This window comes from Corythoichthys intestinalis, chromosome 15 (genome assembly GCF_030265065.1).
Source record: "Corythoichthys intestinalis isolate RoL2023-P3 chromosome 15, ASM3026506v1, whole genome shotgun sequence".
Classification (NCBI taxonomy): domain Eukaryota; kingdom Metazoa; phylum Chordata; class Actinopteri; order Syngnathiformes; family Syngnathidae; genus Corythoichthys; species Corythoichthys intestinalis.
In genome coordinates, this window is record NC_080409.1 from 32,467,317 (window position 1) to 32,485,487 (window position 18,171).

Consider the following 18,171-nt stretch of genomic DNA (forward strand, 5'->3'; position numbering starts at 1 on the left):
CACAACGACACGCAATTTAACAATAAAACACGCGACACAAAACGATTGGTGTTCAAACGCCTGATCAATATGCAAATTTAGTAGATTACATTAGCCTAATTTGTCTCATGAAAGTCCGATAGCTTAAATGCTATGAATGCTAACTTATTTACAATTCTTATAACAAATCGCTCACACGTAACTCCACAAAATGTAGCCACATAATTACAAATGCATACACAAACATATATTAGCTGAAGCAACTTACAAGCCTTAAGCCAAACCAGAGCGCAGCTATCCTTTATCCATGCGAGACGTCTGAGTGCTCCTGTATGGAATCATTATTGAACGACAGTCCAGCCAGACCCAGCGCTGCCAACAGAGGGCAGTTTATCCTCCACCATTAAACAAAACACAATACTTTTGGACTTTATGGATAGTTATTTTGCATTTTTAAAGGGTTAATTCCGTTAATTCGTAACCCGGGGACTACCTGTGTAGGTTTTTTCTCCCACTCTGAACGCCGACAGCCTGTTGTTTTCTATGTTATTATTATCCGTTACTGTATCAGTATACTGTTATGCCTATTTGCCCTGTTGTTCTCCATTTTACCATTACTTTAACATAGTTTGTTCTGGTTCTGCTAAATTAAAAAATTTCCCCACAAAAATGAGACATACTCTTCATTGTGCATTCTTTGGCTGGTGTGACTTATACTCGGGTACAATTTATAGTCTGAAATATACAGCAAATATGTCTAATAAATACAACAACAAAAAATATTTTTTTAAAATATATTGTTTGTTTAGTTTTTTCCCTCCTCCTATTTAGTTTTTTAATAAAGCCGAATCCCGCAAGGGCTGGGCAGAGGTATGGACGACCATGATAATTCACCACAGTTCTAACAGATAATAAAATGTCAGGCAAATTACTTTTCGACCCAAAAAAAAAAAAAAAAAAAATTTTTTTTTAAATCTCAATTGATGAACAGGTTGAAAAACACGTCACATTGATGAAGAGTTTAAATCTTAAATATTACGAGGAAAAAATAAGGACATTTGAGCGGAAAAGTTCAGAAAAGGAATTCTTGATATCGCCAGAATCAAGTCGGAAATTCAAGAGGGAAAACTCACTTTATGAGAATAAATAAAAATATATTATAAATAGCAATAATACAAGGGAAAAAACTCCCAAATTAAATTTAAAATTGACCTCTACTTTGAATAAAAAAAAAACGGGCCCGTGTTTGCGTGTGTTAAAATTTTGGAAGTTCTCACTGGTCAGCTGTCGCCAAGTCATCCATCATCATGACCACGATCTGCTCGTCCGGGATGCCATTCTTGTGTACGACCTGGTAGGCGTGGCAAGCATCCGCCTGGTCCAAAAACACAAACACATACTTTTATCAATTCCTTGTCTGCCATTGAAGGCGATAGACGTCCAATCCATTTGGCAACAACTGTTGATTTCTGCCATCCCTTCCCATTCCAAATGGGATTGGACGCTTATCGCCGTCAATGGCACTGAAACATTATCATTTGTTGGCATTTCCTTTTGTCTGTTTTTAGAGTTAGAATAAACTAAATACATTCATTCAGTCAGATTTTAAGCATTTTGGCAGATTTGTGTTCAACAGCAATATACCAAAACTAAAATGGTTCACTCTCTTCTTTCGACATAAAAAAAAAACGGTCGATAATTGATTGTACCTTTTTCTATTCTTTAGTAATATGAGTAGAACATCGCAAGGTTTATAAAACACAGCCACCCCCCACAAAAAAAAAAAAAAAACACGTGAATTTCATTATAACATTGGGGTGTAAATCACCAAATTCGTGACAAAATACATGCCGATATTACAAAGTCTGCCTCAATTTGATTTGATTCACAGACCTTTCATTATTAAATGAGATTATTTACATTTAACATAATCGGTTATTATTTACCCAAAGCAATAAACAAACATGAAAACAATTTTTAAAAGAATGTGTATGAAAAGCATTTTCTTCAAGGGATCCACTGATAGAAAGACTTGTAGTTCTTAAAAAATAAATGTTATTATGAGTTAAAATAATTTGATATTGAAACCCGTGTTGATGTTTTCATTTTTATACAATTTGTAAAATTAGTTCAACTAGTAGACTTGTTGACATCGCAGGGCGGTGACGTCACATGGTTTCGCTGCCTGGCTTCCAGGGTATGGCTCAAGCGACATAAACATGTCATCTAGGGCTGCAGCTATCGAATACTTTTGTAATCAAGTAATCGACTGAAAATTCTATCGATTAATCGAGTAATCGGATAACACTTTTTTTTTAGGTAAAGAGCAATTATAAATATAGATGAGATAACAAGACATTTCATCTAATATTGAACCATTTTCAGTCAATCAATGACTTTATTTTTGATGTACATTGTTGAAAACAGCCAACAATTGCGTCTCAAATGTGACAAAAAAAAAAAAAAGACATTCACTGCTTTCACTCCAAAAACCTTTAGATCTTATAAAAAATATATATATTTCTTAACGAAAAATGTAATCATGCTTGATAACAAACATCACTTAAAAGTTAGGTGTTTTTCCCACGTGTTTCAATTGAACTTCCACTTGTGTCAAGCTATAAATTCTAGTTAAGTTTTAAGTTATTCTAAACTGAAAGTCATGATTGGATTTTGAGTTTTTGCAGTACAAATAAATGTTGTGCTGTATTGGAACACATTAGGCACCAGTGCTACTTGGTGTTTTATCCAGCAATGACTACTGAGCTAAAATTGACACTCAGCATTATTAAGTTTTTATTTTACACCCTAATCACTCTGCAGCGCTGTTTTCACAGATTAAATAAAGCCTGTATGTAAGAGTTAGCCACGCATCGACAGTAGTCATAATGAATAGAAACCTAGCCCTCCGCAGGGATAACTTTACGTAACTTACGTTAGCGAGTGACAGTAACGTTAATCTTATTTATGAGTGCTGAGAAGTGTACTTGCTTTAAGATGGCGGCTGTTTTATCAACGCCGGCGAGTCAGTCATTTTGCATCTAGTTCTACGTACATGTGGTATCTATGACACGCATACAGACGCAACCTGCTACCACGTAGCAACATGCGGCTGTACTTTTTAGCAACGTCGGCACAGTTTGTAACGGCTGTCAGTTGCAGTAAGGTATTTTTTTATTGCTTCTTCCTCTACGCACGTGACGTCAGCGCGTTGTCCCGCATTAAACGTAGTCCGGGCAAAACGTGATGCTTAGAGCTGGCAAAATTAAACGATTCCTCGAGGTGAATAAAATTACTCGGATCAGTTTTTAAACTCGATTCACTCGAGTTGCTCGAGTATTCGTTTCAGCCCTAATGTCATCTGTTCAACCCTTTCAATATGAACCTGAGAGGAACATTTAAGAGCATGACAGCACTGTCGATATTTCACAAAACGAGCAGCAAAAGCAAACAGGAAACACAGGAAAGACGGAATGAGACGTTACGAGAGTAGGGAAAAAAAAAAAAAAAAGTTCTGCAAAATGTGCCACACCAGCGAAACACCCTACAAGAGGCCAATTTGACACCCAAAGTACTACCGTGCGCTTTCAGCTTGTTTTGTTTAGATGCATACAGAAGAAACATACTAAAGATGCCTTAAGAAATACTTTAACATAGTAATATCAAATAAGGGTGACTTATATATGCTACATGACTAATGTGGTCAACAGATCAACAATTTGCTTTAAAGCTAGCACAAGAAAACTCTTTGCTTAAAAGTATGCGAGGGAAACACATGCAAAAAGAATTTTGAGGCAATGAAAAGGAAATAAAAGACTCAATAAAACCCCAAATACTGTAGTTAGTACTCGCCACTTTTAACCGATGAGCGCATGTGTTGGACGTCTCGCCGCGTAGAAGGAATTGCAGGAAACCAGTAGTATTCGTTGAGTGAGACTACGTCATCACCCCGAGCGTCCATAAAACATTGCGTCCTCCGTAGGTCAAAACATGTACTACATATATTTTTACTATATATATTTTTAAATTAATGGCAATATTTTATGTGTTTCTAATAATATATTTTTGTAAAAGAGAACAATTGTGGCTTATTAGAGCCTACAAGTCTTTAAGTCCGAGGTTTCCTTTAACATAATGGTATATTTTAGAGAGAGAGAGAAAAAAAAAAAAAGTTGCGCGTGTTGATCAATTTGACTGGATTGTTGCATCAACAGTCAATGCACTGTTAGGGTGATCTGGTCAAGGACTCAAGGTAATTAGTATATAAAATAGCACTTTGAAACGTCGTGAAAAAAATGCATGGAAAAAATTGGCGCAACTTTAGCTCGAAATATTTACGTAAAATGAATGATAACTACTTGTTTTTTTGCTTTTAACCAAGAATCTAGAATGTTCTATGTTCATATCTATAGAAATTGTGGGATGTACGCATTTATTTACAAGAATTTTCAACTTAAAAAGCTCTTTGTTTTGTGATGGCCGCCATGTTGAATCCATATATAATAGCGTAAGTTTACATTCAAATGATCAGGTAATTTTTCGGCAAACTGCCCGCTTCTTGGCAAAAAGAAAAAAAAAAGCAGTAATTTAGTAATTTAGACATTTCTGTGTCTGTACAAAAAAAAAAAAAAAAAAAAAAAAAAAAAAATCACCCTTTAACTGTTTTATTTTATGTTACATTCGATCTAAAAACGACAAGGGCCAGATAGCCTGCAAGACGTGCCTCTGTCATGAGGCAATAGTAACATTGCAATTGAACCTAAATAAGTTGTGATTATATATAGAAAAATGCAAAAAAAAAATTTTTTTAATTTTTTTTTTTTTTTTTAGTAAGATGATTCTGCATGCTTTCCTCAAGTATTAAGTTTCTGATGTGAAAATTGAGTGATTTATTAGCTGTTGAAAACTTGCACACACACACAAAAAAAAGTTGCTATTTTGGGCAAAAACTTATATGATATGTTAAATATTGCTATTGATCCTGAAAATATAGGTGACTTTCTCTACATTTGGCGATTTTTGTGCATCTAGCGTAAAATTTAAGAATTTTAGAGACATTTTAAGTTTTGTTATATTTGTATAAAAAATAATTTTGATCCAGATTTTATTTCGGAATGACTTTTGATCTATGGCGCTGCTCATGGAGACTCATATATGCCTAAGGGAGGTGCCTGTTTTGGTTTTAGGTTGCTGGCGGCTTTGGATTTGAAAATATTAGAATTTTGAAGTTTTTAACCATAGGCCACCTACGGATCGGCCCCAAGCCCAGTCAACTGATAGTGAAGTCTATGAGTTATGTTTAAAAAAACAAAAGGAGAAAAAAAAAAGCGAAAAAAAAAGGTTTCTTTAACCATCAAGTTTACATAATTTTTAATGCCTCGAATAATTAGTCTCATGCTTTTTAAGGCTTTTTTATTACCCACATAAACCCTGTAGTAAAGTTAGCCCATCAACTGGTGTATGTACTTGTATTTTTAATAGAAAATGACTAATATTAAACAACATTCTCCTAAAATAAACAAAACAAAACAAAACAAAAATAATAATAACAAAAACAATTTTAATTTAAATTATGGTCTTTACCTTTTTCCCCCTACGTGTGTCAGAAATTGTACTAAATGTATGTGCGACATTAAAGCATTTGTAAATAGAGATGTCCCAATCGATCGGCATCCCGATCGATCGGGTCCGATCACGTCATTTTCAAAGTATCGGAATCGGCAAAAAAATATTGGACATGCCTTTTTTTAAATATATACATATATTTTTTAAGTAAATCGTTTTCTAATTGTATGTAACGTTACAGACAAAATGTTTTACACTCAGCCAGAGTCTGTAGTTTTGGCTTAAAGTAGGGCTATCAAATTTATCGAGTTAACGGCAGTAATAACCTTTAAATGTTTAACGCAATTAATGCATGCGCTGCACTACCCACTCACGCATTTACGCCTTCCATATTAACTAGTGATGTGCCCTACTGTGCCGAGGCGCCGAGGCGTGTGCCGAGTAAACCGGAAAAAAATCTGCAAAGCGCGCATCGAGGCATGTGTTGATTACGCTTGTGGCCACGCCCGAAGCCTCGGAAGGCACGTTGCTACGTCCGAAGCCTCACGAGACGGGCTTCCTACGTCATCGCCAACACATAGTTTCGCCGGTGATTCGAAATGAAGTGGCGCACCGAGACGACAGGTGACACTGACACACCCAGCTCGCATCTTCAAACCTAAATTCAATCGGATTCGTTTTGCAATGGACGCACTGTCCAACATCGAAAAAGAAGAGAGCATCCCCTGTCTGGGATCATTTTCAGCAGTTCTCTCCTAAAAAGGTACAAATTAATAACCAGTGTGAATATATAATTGTAAATTATTGTGACAACACAGTGTATCCCTCGTTTTAATGTCTTTCTTCTACTTGCTGATTTTTCAAAAGGTGACGTGCAAACTTTGTTCTAAAGAACTTGGGTACCAAGAGAACACTTCATCTATGTTGAGGCATTGTACCCCGGCCTCATCCGTCCCTTGCGAATGACTATTTTCAAAAGCAGGAGAAATTCTATCTTTAAAAAAAAAAAAAATGAAACCGTTTCAAGCCAAAAACTAATTATTCCTAAGAAATTAGGAAAGTTTTCCTCAATAAAAATGAATGAAAGGTGTGCCTTGTTTCTTGTTTATGTGTCAATGTCTAATATAAGGCAATCATTCTTTCAAATAGAGCCTAGATCTTGAGCTCAGGTCGGGCCCAAAATGTCACTCATTTACGTTCGGGTCGGGTCGGGCCGGACTTCTTCTCTCGCTAACTTTTTTTTTTTTTTTTTTAAGAATAAATGTATATTTGTGTATGGATGTTAAACTAAGGAATACTTGTTATAAAATAAATAAATTGGATAAAACAGAGAAAGGGCGCTGTGGTAATCCAAAACATGAGCCGCATGCAGAGCCAGTGCATTGTTTGCGCACATGAAGGCTCAGCATGGGGCTCTCCGCGAGTCTGCAACTCTGCATCCTGATATTTCCTTTTCGAATTTCGATATGGATATGATATTAGTCAAACATCTTTATTATCATGTGTTTTGAGGGCCGTACCTCTTCGTGCAAAGCAGGACTTCGTGGTGTTCTTTAAAATGTTCTTATTTTGTTTCAGTGCTCCTTAAGGCAGGTTGTTCTTTTGGCTGTTCTGATGCGAGTCATTAAAATAAACAATGTTATTTAAAAGTATTTTAGTTTATTTTTGTATATGCTGCTGTTCCTCTCCTTGTCAGAGAGGTGCGTCCATGAGAGCACAATATCCCACACAGAAATATATTTAACAAACCTATCCAGCGTTATTTCGTTGTGTACATGCATTTATTATTATCATAAAAATATGTAGACTATTTAAACATTAATAAAAATTGCATTCTTTTTTGCCAACTTGAAGAAATTAAAATAAATGTCTGTTGCTGCATTTTACCAAGGAAATGTCACATGAACTATCCACCTGATAGAACAGACACACAAATATGAAAGATATAAATGTTTATTGAATATGAATTTTACAGTTTTGTTCAACTGGGAGAATTTGTTATAAAAGACAGGCTTTAATTTGTTATCATTATGCACATACGTGTTGTCACAAATGTGATCACACAAAATGCAGCCATTTTCCAAGCAGTGCTCTGTCCAGGTCTGAGTGATGCATTGCATCCCTGCATTTCCTTCTTCTGGGTCCTCACAGATAAAAAATAAAATTTCGGCTTTTTTTTCCGGCTCGGGTATACAAATTAAAAAAATACAATTTCGGGTTTATTCGGGCTCGGACCTGACAGTTAAGTTAATTACTCGGGCCGGGTCAGGCTGGATTTCTTAGGCCCAATCTAGGCTCTATTTTCAAGTAACACACGCACATTCATTCACATAACAACTCCCTGCCCTTTTGACCCCATCAAGTCCATGGTATCATTTTAATCACTCTCTCTGTCATGACATTTATTTTCCACATGAAGGCGCAATAGAACAAATGAAGCCTCATGATGCTTCGGCCCAGGAGCGAACCAGTTTGATGGAAAGCCTCATTGCTTCATGATGCTTCAGTTTGCCATCACTAATATTAACGGCCCCATTGTACGTACTCATAGAGTTAAAAGGCAACGTAAAATGAGTAAAGAGAATATTGGCAGCCTTTGAAGCCTTTAATTTAATTGGCTTAAGCCTTACAATCCCTCTCTCAACCATTAGAAATATCGTGGGAAGCAATGTGGGGAAGAAAGGTAGTAGTTGATATTTTTCTTAACTCCCTATGTTATTTCCCAACGCAGAGAAGATATATCAATTGGTACCACGACGCACAGTCATGGTTGCACTTCCCATCATGCATTTAGGCAGATTTTAAATGGCAGCAGTATCATTTACTGAAAGCTCAACAAATAACACTAGATGGCAATATTTAGTCACAATATACAAAGTCACATTTATCCTTTAAGAATTACAAGTCTTTCTATCCGTGGATCCCTCTCACAGAAAGAATGTTAATAATGTAAATGCCATCTTGAGGATTTATTGTCATAATAAACAAATACAGTACTTATGTACTGTATGTTGAATGTATATATTTGTCCGAGTTTTATTCATTTTTTTCTTAATGCATTGCCAAAATGTATATGATCAGGAAAAATTATCGGGAATGATTGGAATTGAATCGGGAGCAAAAAAAAAAAAAAAAAAAGCAATCGGATCGGGAAATATCGGGATCGGCAGATACTCAAACTAAAACGATCGGATCGGGAGCAAAAACAAACATGATCGGAACAACCCTATTTGTAAAGTCAGGGATTCCCGTACATACAACAGATTGTGGCGCACCGCCACACCAAAATAAAAGCCGCCACGCCTTGCAAATGAGATGCATTTTATTTATTTAATTTTTTAAGGCCGTTTCAAACTAGCAGCAGCCGAGTGTGAAGAGTTCAGCGGAAAACTATTCATTGTGTATTGTAATGTTCGTAACTATGCGGGGCCACCTTAAGAGACAATCGGACTGGGGAGCTGTGACGCAAAGGGAATGAGTATGAAGAATGGGAGAACGAGCGAGATAGCGGTCGCATGTCGTGGCAGCCCGCTGTTATTTTGTAATTGTTTTTCTTTATTATTGTTACTACAATAAAGTGGGTAAGCCAATACAGACTTCTCTCCTTCTTCCCCATATCCGGGGCATTACAATAGTTTGGATCGGACTTTTCGGCGAAAGTGAGCAGTGGACGGCCGTCTTGGACGGAAAGCAAAGTTTGACTGAATTTGCGCTCAGAGGCGGGGCCCAAAATAAAGCCTTGCTCTATTTTCAGAGCGCCGGTCACAGTAAAAGATTTATAAGTTCAAGCAGAGTAAATTGATACATATTCACGGTACAAGAAAGTCGTTTCCATGTCCATCGATTGGTAAGAAAAAGCTGTTTGTATGAATGACGTGTGGGCACTCCCGTTAGGGGGGGACATTTCACGCGGAGTGGCTATTTTTCGGCACAACATCGGCGCGCCAACTTCGACAACGAGGGGCAGGTGTACTTTATCTGTGCTGTTTCGGCTGACGGATATACGCAATTACAGTTGATAAAACTTTGATAAATGTGCTCCCCCCCCCCCCCCCCCCCAAGTTTCGCGAGCTCTGGGACACTCGAAAAATGACTCTCATACCGCTCCTTGCTATGTTAATGGTACCTCGATGTGCGTTTGCGTGGAAATTTAGTTCACAAACAACGAAAAAAAACTACTCACCGAATCTAGTAAAACTCTTTACACGGCAATTAGAATCGCCCCCACCCCTTGAAATGGGTCCGTTGACAGAAGGACTGTTATTGTAGTGGTAATGTAGTACTTATAAGGGCCAAATAAAAGGAAAAAGAAGGACTACGACGGTGGTCTGCAACCTGTGGCCTTAGGGCCGCGTGCGGCTCTTTAGCGCTGCTCTGGAGCTTTATTTTTATTTTTATTTTTTTTTGGGGGGGGGGGGATGGAAAGATGGGAGAGGGAAACATACTTTTTGTTTTAATAGGATTTCTAGGACTACAAACATGACACAAACATTATTTCAATTCATTAAAATTGTAATGAAGTTAAACTTGAGGTGGCATCGTACAACAGAGTAGTCACATGGTGCGTCATTCTCTATAGGATCCATTGCAGGGAAAATAAACATTTAATCATGAAGGCTAATTATGTATTTCTAGCCAACTTAGTCATTTCGGTAGCAGGCTAATATAGCTAGATTCGATAAATACAGCTAGTGTTGCTATCATTATAAGGCTTATACAAGGCTTTTAATTTTTTGCAGCTCCATACATACTGTATCAGTTTTCCATTTTTTGGTCAAATATGGCTCTTTCAACATTTTTGGGTCGCCGACCCTTGAGTCACTACGAGATGTAAGTCATACTATTGCTACGAGAAAAAAAGTCGTATTATTACGTAGGGTAACGTAGCTGTAATCAGCTACAAATTTTACGTACATGTACCGTAGCTGAGAGCTACGACATTAGCCTAGATAATAAAATATTTCAAATATATCTTTGCTATGGTTCTTATTAGGGGGTAAAAATAATGAAAAAAAAATTCGCCGTGGCATGACATGGTGAGGCTGTCCGACTCCGAAGCAGCCCACCACCACAGCTTCAAAAAATTCAAGGGGAAACACTGAAAGTACTTCATGAATACATACAAGACAATGAATGAACACATATATTTTGATTTTTTTTTTTCTCGGTGTGGAAACGTTTACCTGATGTCTGTAGTTGTACCAGGAAGAGGATCCGGCCGCTATCAGCACCCAATTCTTCCCGTTTTCGGGCTCCTCACTGGGGAAGGAATTCACCAGTGCGACAAAGAGTCCCAGCAAAACCGGGAGTACCAGCAGACGACCCATTTCCCTGCCTGAATTTCAGTATTATAATAATTAGAACCATTCATACATCAAAGTGTTTTATTTAAGAGTTCAAGGTTACAATTAAGGGACAAAACTCGACGCCACCTGGATCCATATTGTCACATGACAGCAGCACCCATTCTACTCCCGCTAGTATGCTAGTTTACATGAAGTCTCACCATGGTATTTGAAATTAACTAAAACATAGAAATTTAAAATTACTCGCTACTTTTATTACCTGTAGGTCGCGATGAACTGTGAAGACTGACAAAACGAAGGGGTAAAGTAACTTAACGTTCCGGTTTATCTAGAATGGAGAACACGACAGTGTTATTTATATGAGGGGGAAAAAAGTAGAGCAGCTTGGAATGTCATGAAGCGCCAGCCAATGAGAGCACGCAGGAGGCGGGGCTTTCCTGTCAAAACAATCACGTGCTTTCAGACGAGCTTGGACTTGATTGTAAGGTGAAAGTCGAATGATGACGCAGATTTTCTGGGGTGAACAAACAGGCTTCGAATATGGATATATGCCAGTGGGATAAAATACTAATGATGTATGACGAATGAAAAATTCAAATATGTAGGAGAGAGCGAATATTGTCGCATGGGTTTTGGCTTTCGCAATTGCGATAACTTGACCACCAGAGGACAGTGTTGCGCAGTATCAGCAGTATTGAAACGATCATGTTTAAAAAAAAAAAAAAAAAAAAAAAAAAAAAAAACATTGTTATTAACTGTGAAGTAGGCATGAACTGAAGTAATTACGGTTTTACAGTGGCGCCTCCAGAAATTTTTCACAGGGGTGGCCAGATGGGGCCACTTAAAATCTTGGGGTGGCCAAAACTAAAAGCCATAATTTTAGGTTTTCATTATGTTATTGCAGTAAAAAGGTCAGGGGAAAACTATCAGAAAGACTTAAGGACACGGCTACTGATATACTTTGGTGTATTGTGTAATATTTGATGGTACTAACGATTTAATGTGCATAGTCCATAACTGTCCAGTCAACATTTTGAGTTCCACAACAATTCTGTTTTATTGTGTTATGTATATATTAGGCATAACGTGTACATTTAACTAGGGCTGTCAAACGATTAAAATTTTTAATCGAATTAATCACAGCAATCAATTAATCGTAATTAATCGCAATTCAAACCATCTATAAAATATGCCATATTTTTATGTAAATTATTGTTGGAATGGAAAGACGGATATATACATTCATCATACTGTACATAAGTACTGTATTTGTTTATTATAACAAAAAAATCCACAAGATGGCATTGACATTAATAATTCTTTTTTTTTTTTTTTAAAACCTGTCCTGTTCAGCTGTTTGACACAGAGAATGGAAGTCTAAGTGCCCAGATTCTGAACAGTTTTAATGTTTCACATGGAGAGTCTGACATACTCCCATTGTAATCCTTCAAAATACCTTTTTATTATGACAAAGCAGCGAACAGGAAGGGATTATGGGGGGACAGAAGAAAAGAAATACAAGAGAAGAAAGAAAAGAAACACATACACAAACAACAACAAGAAATACATTGAACATCTAAACTAGTTACTAATATGCTGGTGCTATCATCAGCGAGATGTATTTCCGGTTTACACCATGTGGGGGCCAATTGGCCAGTGAAAGAGGAGAATGGGGGTGGGGGTGTCTATAAGACTATAAGCTAAGTGATTGAAAGGGGTAGAGTGTACACAAATCAGTTCTGTGATCTAGAACCCAGTAATCGTGTGAATCTCTTATGAGTGTAAGCCCGTTGGCGACCAACCCCACGCCGCCGCATCGCCAATCCCGGCACCGGACCCCCAACCCGAGCATGCCCTACCACATCCAGCAGCACGCAAGCCCCACCGGGCGCGCGACAGCCACGCAGACGGGCGGAGAAACCGCGCGGGCGCCAACCCAGGGCCACGGCCCCCACCCAGTTCCGCTTTTGTCCACCGGCATCGCTAAAATCGACCAAAACTGAAAAGCTACCAAGTGTTTCTTTAAGGCCCTGTATCATTTTTTTTTTTTAAATGCATTTTCACCAAGCAGGTCATGTTTCTGGTATAACATTTAGGAGCATTTCCTCTGCCAAATTAAATTATGTTTAGAGAGGAGCAGTCCAGCTTCCTTTGCAGTAAAGAACAGTGCAGATTATTAAAGGTGCTATTTTTGACACAAATCCATTGAAAAAAAAAATGACATAAAAGGCTTCATAATGAAAGTAGATTCTATGTATTCTTTTTGTGATATACGTTATTTCTGTTCAATATTTCACCCACAAAATAATTAAAATATAAAATTTTTATAATATATTTTCTAAAATCTGTAAAATATACCAGAAAAAGAGGAAAGAAATATATTTTGAAATTTTGCTAAAGAATCATTTCTGAATACTTCAAATAGTGCCAATCATTATTGCATTCAAGAGGACGTTTCTGCCAAGAAAAATGTAAATAGCACTTATAAAAAACAAAGCTACAAGAATACAGTAGAGTTTAATTTTAAAGTTAAAAATCTTGTAATATTAATACATAACTTACAGTGGGGCAAATAAGTATTTAGTCAACCAGCAATTGTGCAAGTTCTCCTACTTTAAAAGATTAGAGAGGTCTGTAATTGTCAACGTGGGTAAACCTCAACCATGAGGGAGTGTGGGGAAAAAAACAGAAGATCACATTGTTTGATTTTTAAAGAATTTATTTCCAAATTAGAGTGGAAAATAAGTATTTGGTCACCTACAAACAAGCAAGATTTCTGGCTGTCGAAGAGGTCTAACTTCTTCTGACGAGGTCTAACGAGGCTCCACTCGTTACCTGTATTAATGGCACCTGTTTTAACTCATTATCGGTATAAAAGACACCTGTCCACACTCTCAGTCAGTCACACTCCAAACTCCACTATGGCCAAGAATAAAGAGCTGTCGAAGGACACCAGTGACAAAATTGTAGACCTGCACCAGGCTGGGAAGACTGAATCTGCAATAGGTAAAACGCTTGGTGTGTGACATACAAGACCACTGATAATATCCCTCGATCTCGGGCTCCATGCAAGATCTCACCCTGTGGCGTCAACATGATAACAAGAACTGTGAGCAAAAATCCCAGAACCACACGGGGGGACCTAGTGAATACCTACAGAGAGCTGGGACCACAGTAACAAAGGCTACTATCAATAACACAATTCGCCGCCAGGGACTCAAATCCTGCACTGCCAGACTTGTCCCCCTGCTGAAGCCAATACACGTCCAGGCCCATCAGCGGTTCGCAAGAGAGCATTTGGATGATCCAGAAGAGGACTGGGAGAATGTGTTATGGTCAGATGAAACCAAAATAGAACTTTTTGGTAGAAACACAGGTTCTCGTGTTTGGAGGAGAAAGAATACTGAATTGCATCCGAAGAACACCATACCCACTGTGAAGCATGGGGGTGGAAACATCATGCTTTGGGGCTGTTTTTCTGCAAAGGGACCGGGACGACTGATCTGTGTAAAGGAAAGAACGAATGGGTCCATGTATCGAGAGATTTTGAGTGAAAATCTCCTTCCATCAGCAAGGGCATTGAAGATGGCTGGGTCTTTCAGCATGACAATGATCCCAAACACACAGCCAGGGCAACAAAGGAGTGGCTTCGTAAGAAGCATTTCAAGGTCCTGGAGTGGCCTAGCCAGTCTCCAGATCTCAACCCCATAGAAAATCTGTCTTGTCAACAAAGGGTACATAACAAAGTATTGAGATGAAGATTTGGTATTGACCAAATACTTATTTTCCACCATGATTTGCAAATGCATTCTTTAAAAATCAAACAATGTGATTCCCCCCCTCCCCACATTCAGTCTCTCATGGTTGAGGTTTACCCATGTTGACAATTACAGGCCTCTCTAATATTTTCAAGTGGAAGAACTTGCACAATTAGTGGTTGACTAAATACTTATTTGCCCCACTGTATAAGGCTTCATAATGAAAGTAGATCCTATGTATTCTTTTTGCAGTACGTTTTTTTTGTTCAACATTTCACCCACAAAATAAAATATATAATATTTATAATATATATGAGTTCTAAAATCTATAAAATATACCAGAAAAGGAGGCAAGAAATATATTTTGAAATTCTGCTAAAGAAATATTTCTGAATACTTAAAACAGTGCCAATCATTATTGCATTCAAGAGGACGTTTCTGCCAAGAAAAATGTAAATAGTACTGATAAAAACAAAGCTACAAGAATACAGTAGCTCAGCTTTTTTTTCCTTTGTGAGGCCCTAATTCTCCGTTGGACAGGGGTTGGACAAAAATAATGGAAACACCATAAAAAAAAAATCAACAAAAACTAATTTAACATTGTGTAGTGCAGGTCCCCCTTTTTTGGCAATTACAGCCTGAATTCTCCGAGGTATTGATTCATACAACTTGTCAATTGTTTCCAAAGAAATTTTAAGCCATTCTTCAGTTAGAATACCTTCTCTTTTAGAGACGATGGTGGTGGAAACCGACGTCTTAATTGAATCTGTACAACTGACCCAAAATGCTCAATAATGTTGAGGTCTGGGGATTGTGCCAGCCATACGAGATGCTCAACTTCCTTAGAGTTGTTCCTCATGCCATTCTTTACAATTATGTTCAATTATTATTATGCCAAAATGTTAGGTGTTTCCATTATTTTCTCCAACCCCTGTGTATCATAGAGACAAACTTGTAAATTTTTCATTTTTTACCAAACGTGAGATTTTTACTTACAAATCTTACTATTTTTGAGTCTTGATCCTCCTTTCAACAGCTGGGCCAACTTTATTGAACTCTCTGTTCCAACAAACTTCACAAAAACTCTTCTGAAATAAATCAAACTTTTATTTCTCAATATAGAAAAGCAATTAAGTTAAATAGTTAAACAATCCATCAGAAAAAAACCTGCGTTTTGTTTTCAACCTCATGGTCCTCAATACATTAAACCTTTTTTTATCTCAAAAAGTAGAACGTGTAAATACCATGTTCACAGTAATAAATATTTTATACGCTCAACAGTTTTTAATATCTATATACATATATTTGTGTAAATATATATACGGATATACAGTAAAAAGTTCTTTTCAAGTCGGTAAAAGAAAAAAGGGTGATTGCATTTTAATCGTCATTCCAAGGCATCGATATCACGGCCATTCAGCGTCTGTCGTAATAAATAGAGCGATTATGTATATGCACAAAATACATATATATTAATATGTATATATACGCGATTGTAAATAAAATTATAGTGCAAGTCAATATTTTCAAACCGAGTGGAATGACTACAAATGAGACGTCCTATGTTGTCATGGCAACGGGGCTAGGTGATGTCGCTGAAATGAAATAACCAGGCATATTTTTGGCAAATTATTCAAAACAAAACAACACAAAATAAAAATGCATAGAAATCAATGAGCTATGACTGTCATGCAGCATTTTCAAACCCCGCCCCCCAGATGATAAAAGCAAGGCATTAAAGTCACTGCCGTCCGATCTATTTTTGACCGGCAGGACCCTCACGGTCCAAATAGATGGGACGTCTATCGCAGTCAATGGCAATGACACGTGATCATTCAAATGAATTTCAAGGTGTGCTTGCTATTTGGTCGCCCCCAGTTACACCTCGGCACCCAGTTCAATGACTCCCGTCTCAATGATGGGCACCAGTTTGTCGTCCACCTGTACCAGCAGGATGGTCTTGTCCACGTGGGACCGATTGGCCGGCTCGCGGCTACAAGGCACCCACCGGTGAATCACCTGAAAAACAGTCGGCTCACGGTTATGACACCAGGAAGAAGTAGGTCAATGTCACAGAACGGGAAATGTGACAAACAAATAAAACCAGCAACAAATGGTCCAGTAATGCACACGCAGCAAAAAACAGAAGAGCAAAGGTGAGATAGCGGAGGGAAAAAGTGCTGTCTTGAACACGTAGGGTGTTCCTGTCAAAATGAATTGGACATCCAACTAGCGCTTCAACGATTAATCGATTAACTCGAGTATTCGAATAGAAAAAAAAAACTCAATTTTGCTGCCTCGAGTATTTGTTTAATTAAAGTGGTGTTGTAATGGTTTGTTTTGAAAGTGTTTGCCTTTAGTTTTTTTGATTTGGGTGGATACACTGCCCTCTAGTCTGCCTCATTTCACATGGCTGAATCCAGCTGCTCCCTGTTAAGACCAATAAAGGCCAAGTTTTTGTTTGAGCTAATGTTTTTTTCATGCATTCGTAATTTAGTTTAAAGGTATATTTAGCTTTTTTGTGGGAATATGTGTTTGAACTATTTGTTAAGAGCATTGTAAAAAAAATGTTGGCATTTTATAGCATTTAAACTAGCGGACTTTTGCTATGCAAGTTAGCCAATTGTTCTTTTGTTGTACATATATCCTCATTTATCAATTTTTTTAATACAGTTTGAGGCTCAGGTCAAGCATTTAAATTTTTTGCTCACTTATCCTATTACTCGATTATTTGAACTAACTAGTTCATTGATTAATCGACCACTAAAATAATCGATAGCTGCCGCCCTACATCCAACATTGTCAATGGCAATGAAACATGAGAATTCACAGTAGTGCTACAACGATTAATCGATTAACTTGAGTATTAGATTAGAAAAAAAGATTCCAATTTTGTTGCTTCGAGTATTCGTTTAATTAAAGTGGCGTTGTCATGGTTTATTTTGAAAGTGTTTGCATTCAGTTTTATTGCTTGGATACACTGCCCTCTAGTCTGCCTCATTTCACATGACTGAATCCAGTTGCTCCATGTTAAAACCAACATAAGCCAAGTTTTTGTTTGCGCTAATGTTTTTTTTAATGCATTCGTAATTTAGTTTATAGGTATATTTAGCCGTTTTTTGTGGGAATATGTGTCTGAACCATTTGTTATGACCATTATAAAAAATAAATAAAAAAGGTAGCGTTTTGTTCCATTTAAAGCTAGCGGACTTTTACCATGTAAGTTAGCCATTTGTTCTTTTGTTGTACATAGATCCTTGTTTATTTATTTTTTATACCGTTTGAGGCTCAGCTCAGTTATTTTAATTTTTCGTGTTCCTCATCCGATTACTCGATTATTCGAACTAACTAGTTCATCGATTAATCGATTATTAAAATTCTCGACAGCTGCATCCCTAATTCACAGCCAGTCTTCCCGGTTTAAATGAACTGGATGTCTATTGCCATCAATGGTATGCAAGGAACCGCTAAAGCCCGCCCCCCAAAAAAGGTTAGTGTAAACAGCTAGCATGCAAAAAGAGGTAACAAATAGACTATTTTTTTATGTCCCAAAAACGCAGGGA

General features: G+C 37.4%; 2 protein-coding genes across 3 annotated transcripts in view; both read right to left on the minus strand.

Annotated features, from left to right (window-relative positions):
• Positions 1–11,274, minus strand: part of lgmn (legumain) — a 35,849-nt gene extending 24,575 nt beyond the window's left edge. Inside the window, exons 1-3 of the mRNA XM_057859943.1 lie at positions 11,110–11,274; positions 10,728–10,879; positions 1,257–1,354 (exon numbers count right to left, since the gene is read on the minus strand). Of these exons, the coding sequence (XP_057715926.1) occupies positions 1,257–1,354; positions 10,728–10,871 (242 nt within the window). The 5' untranslated portion in view covers positions 10,872–10,879; positions 11,110–11,274. The remainder of the gene's footprint in view (positions 1–1,256; positions 1,355–10,727; positions 10,880–11,109) is intronic.
• Positions 11,275–15,136: 3,862 nt separating this feature from the next.
• Positions 15,137–18,171, minus strand: part of pcnx1 (pecanex 1) — a 104,914-nt gene continuing 101,879 nt past the window's right edge. Inside the window, exon 35 of one of the 2 annotated variants that reach the window (XM_057860366.1) lies at positions 15,137–16,627. In XM_057860366.1, coding sequence (XP_057716349.1) covers positions 16,487–16,627 — 141 coding nt within the window. In that variant the 3' untranslated portion in view covers positions 15,137–16,486. The remainder of the gene's footprint in view (positions 16,628–18,171) is intronic. The other variant, XM_057860367.1, reaches the window with a different exon arrangement.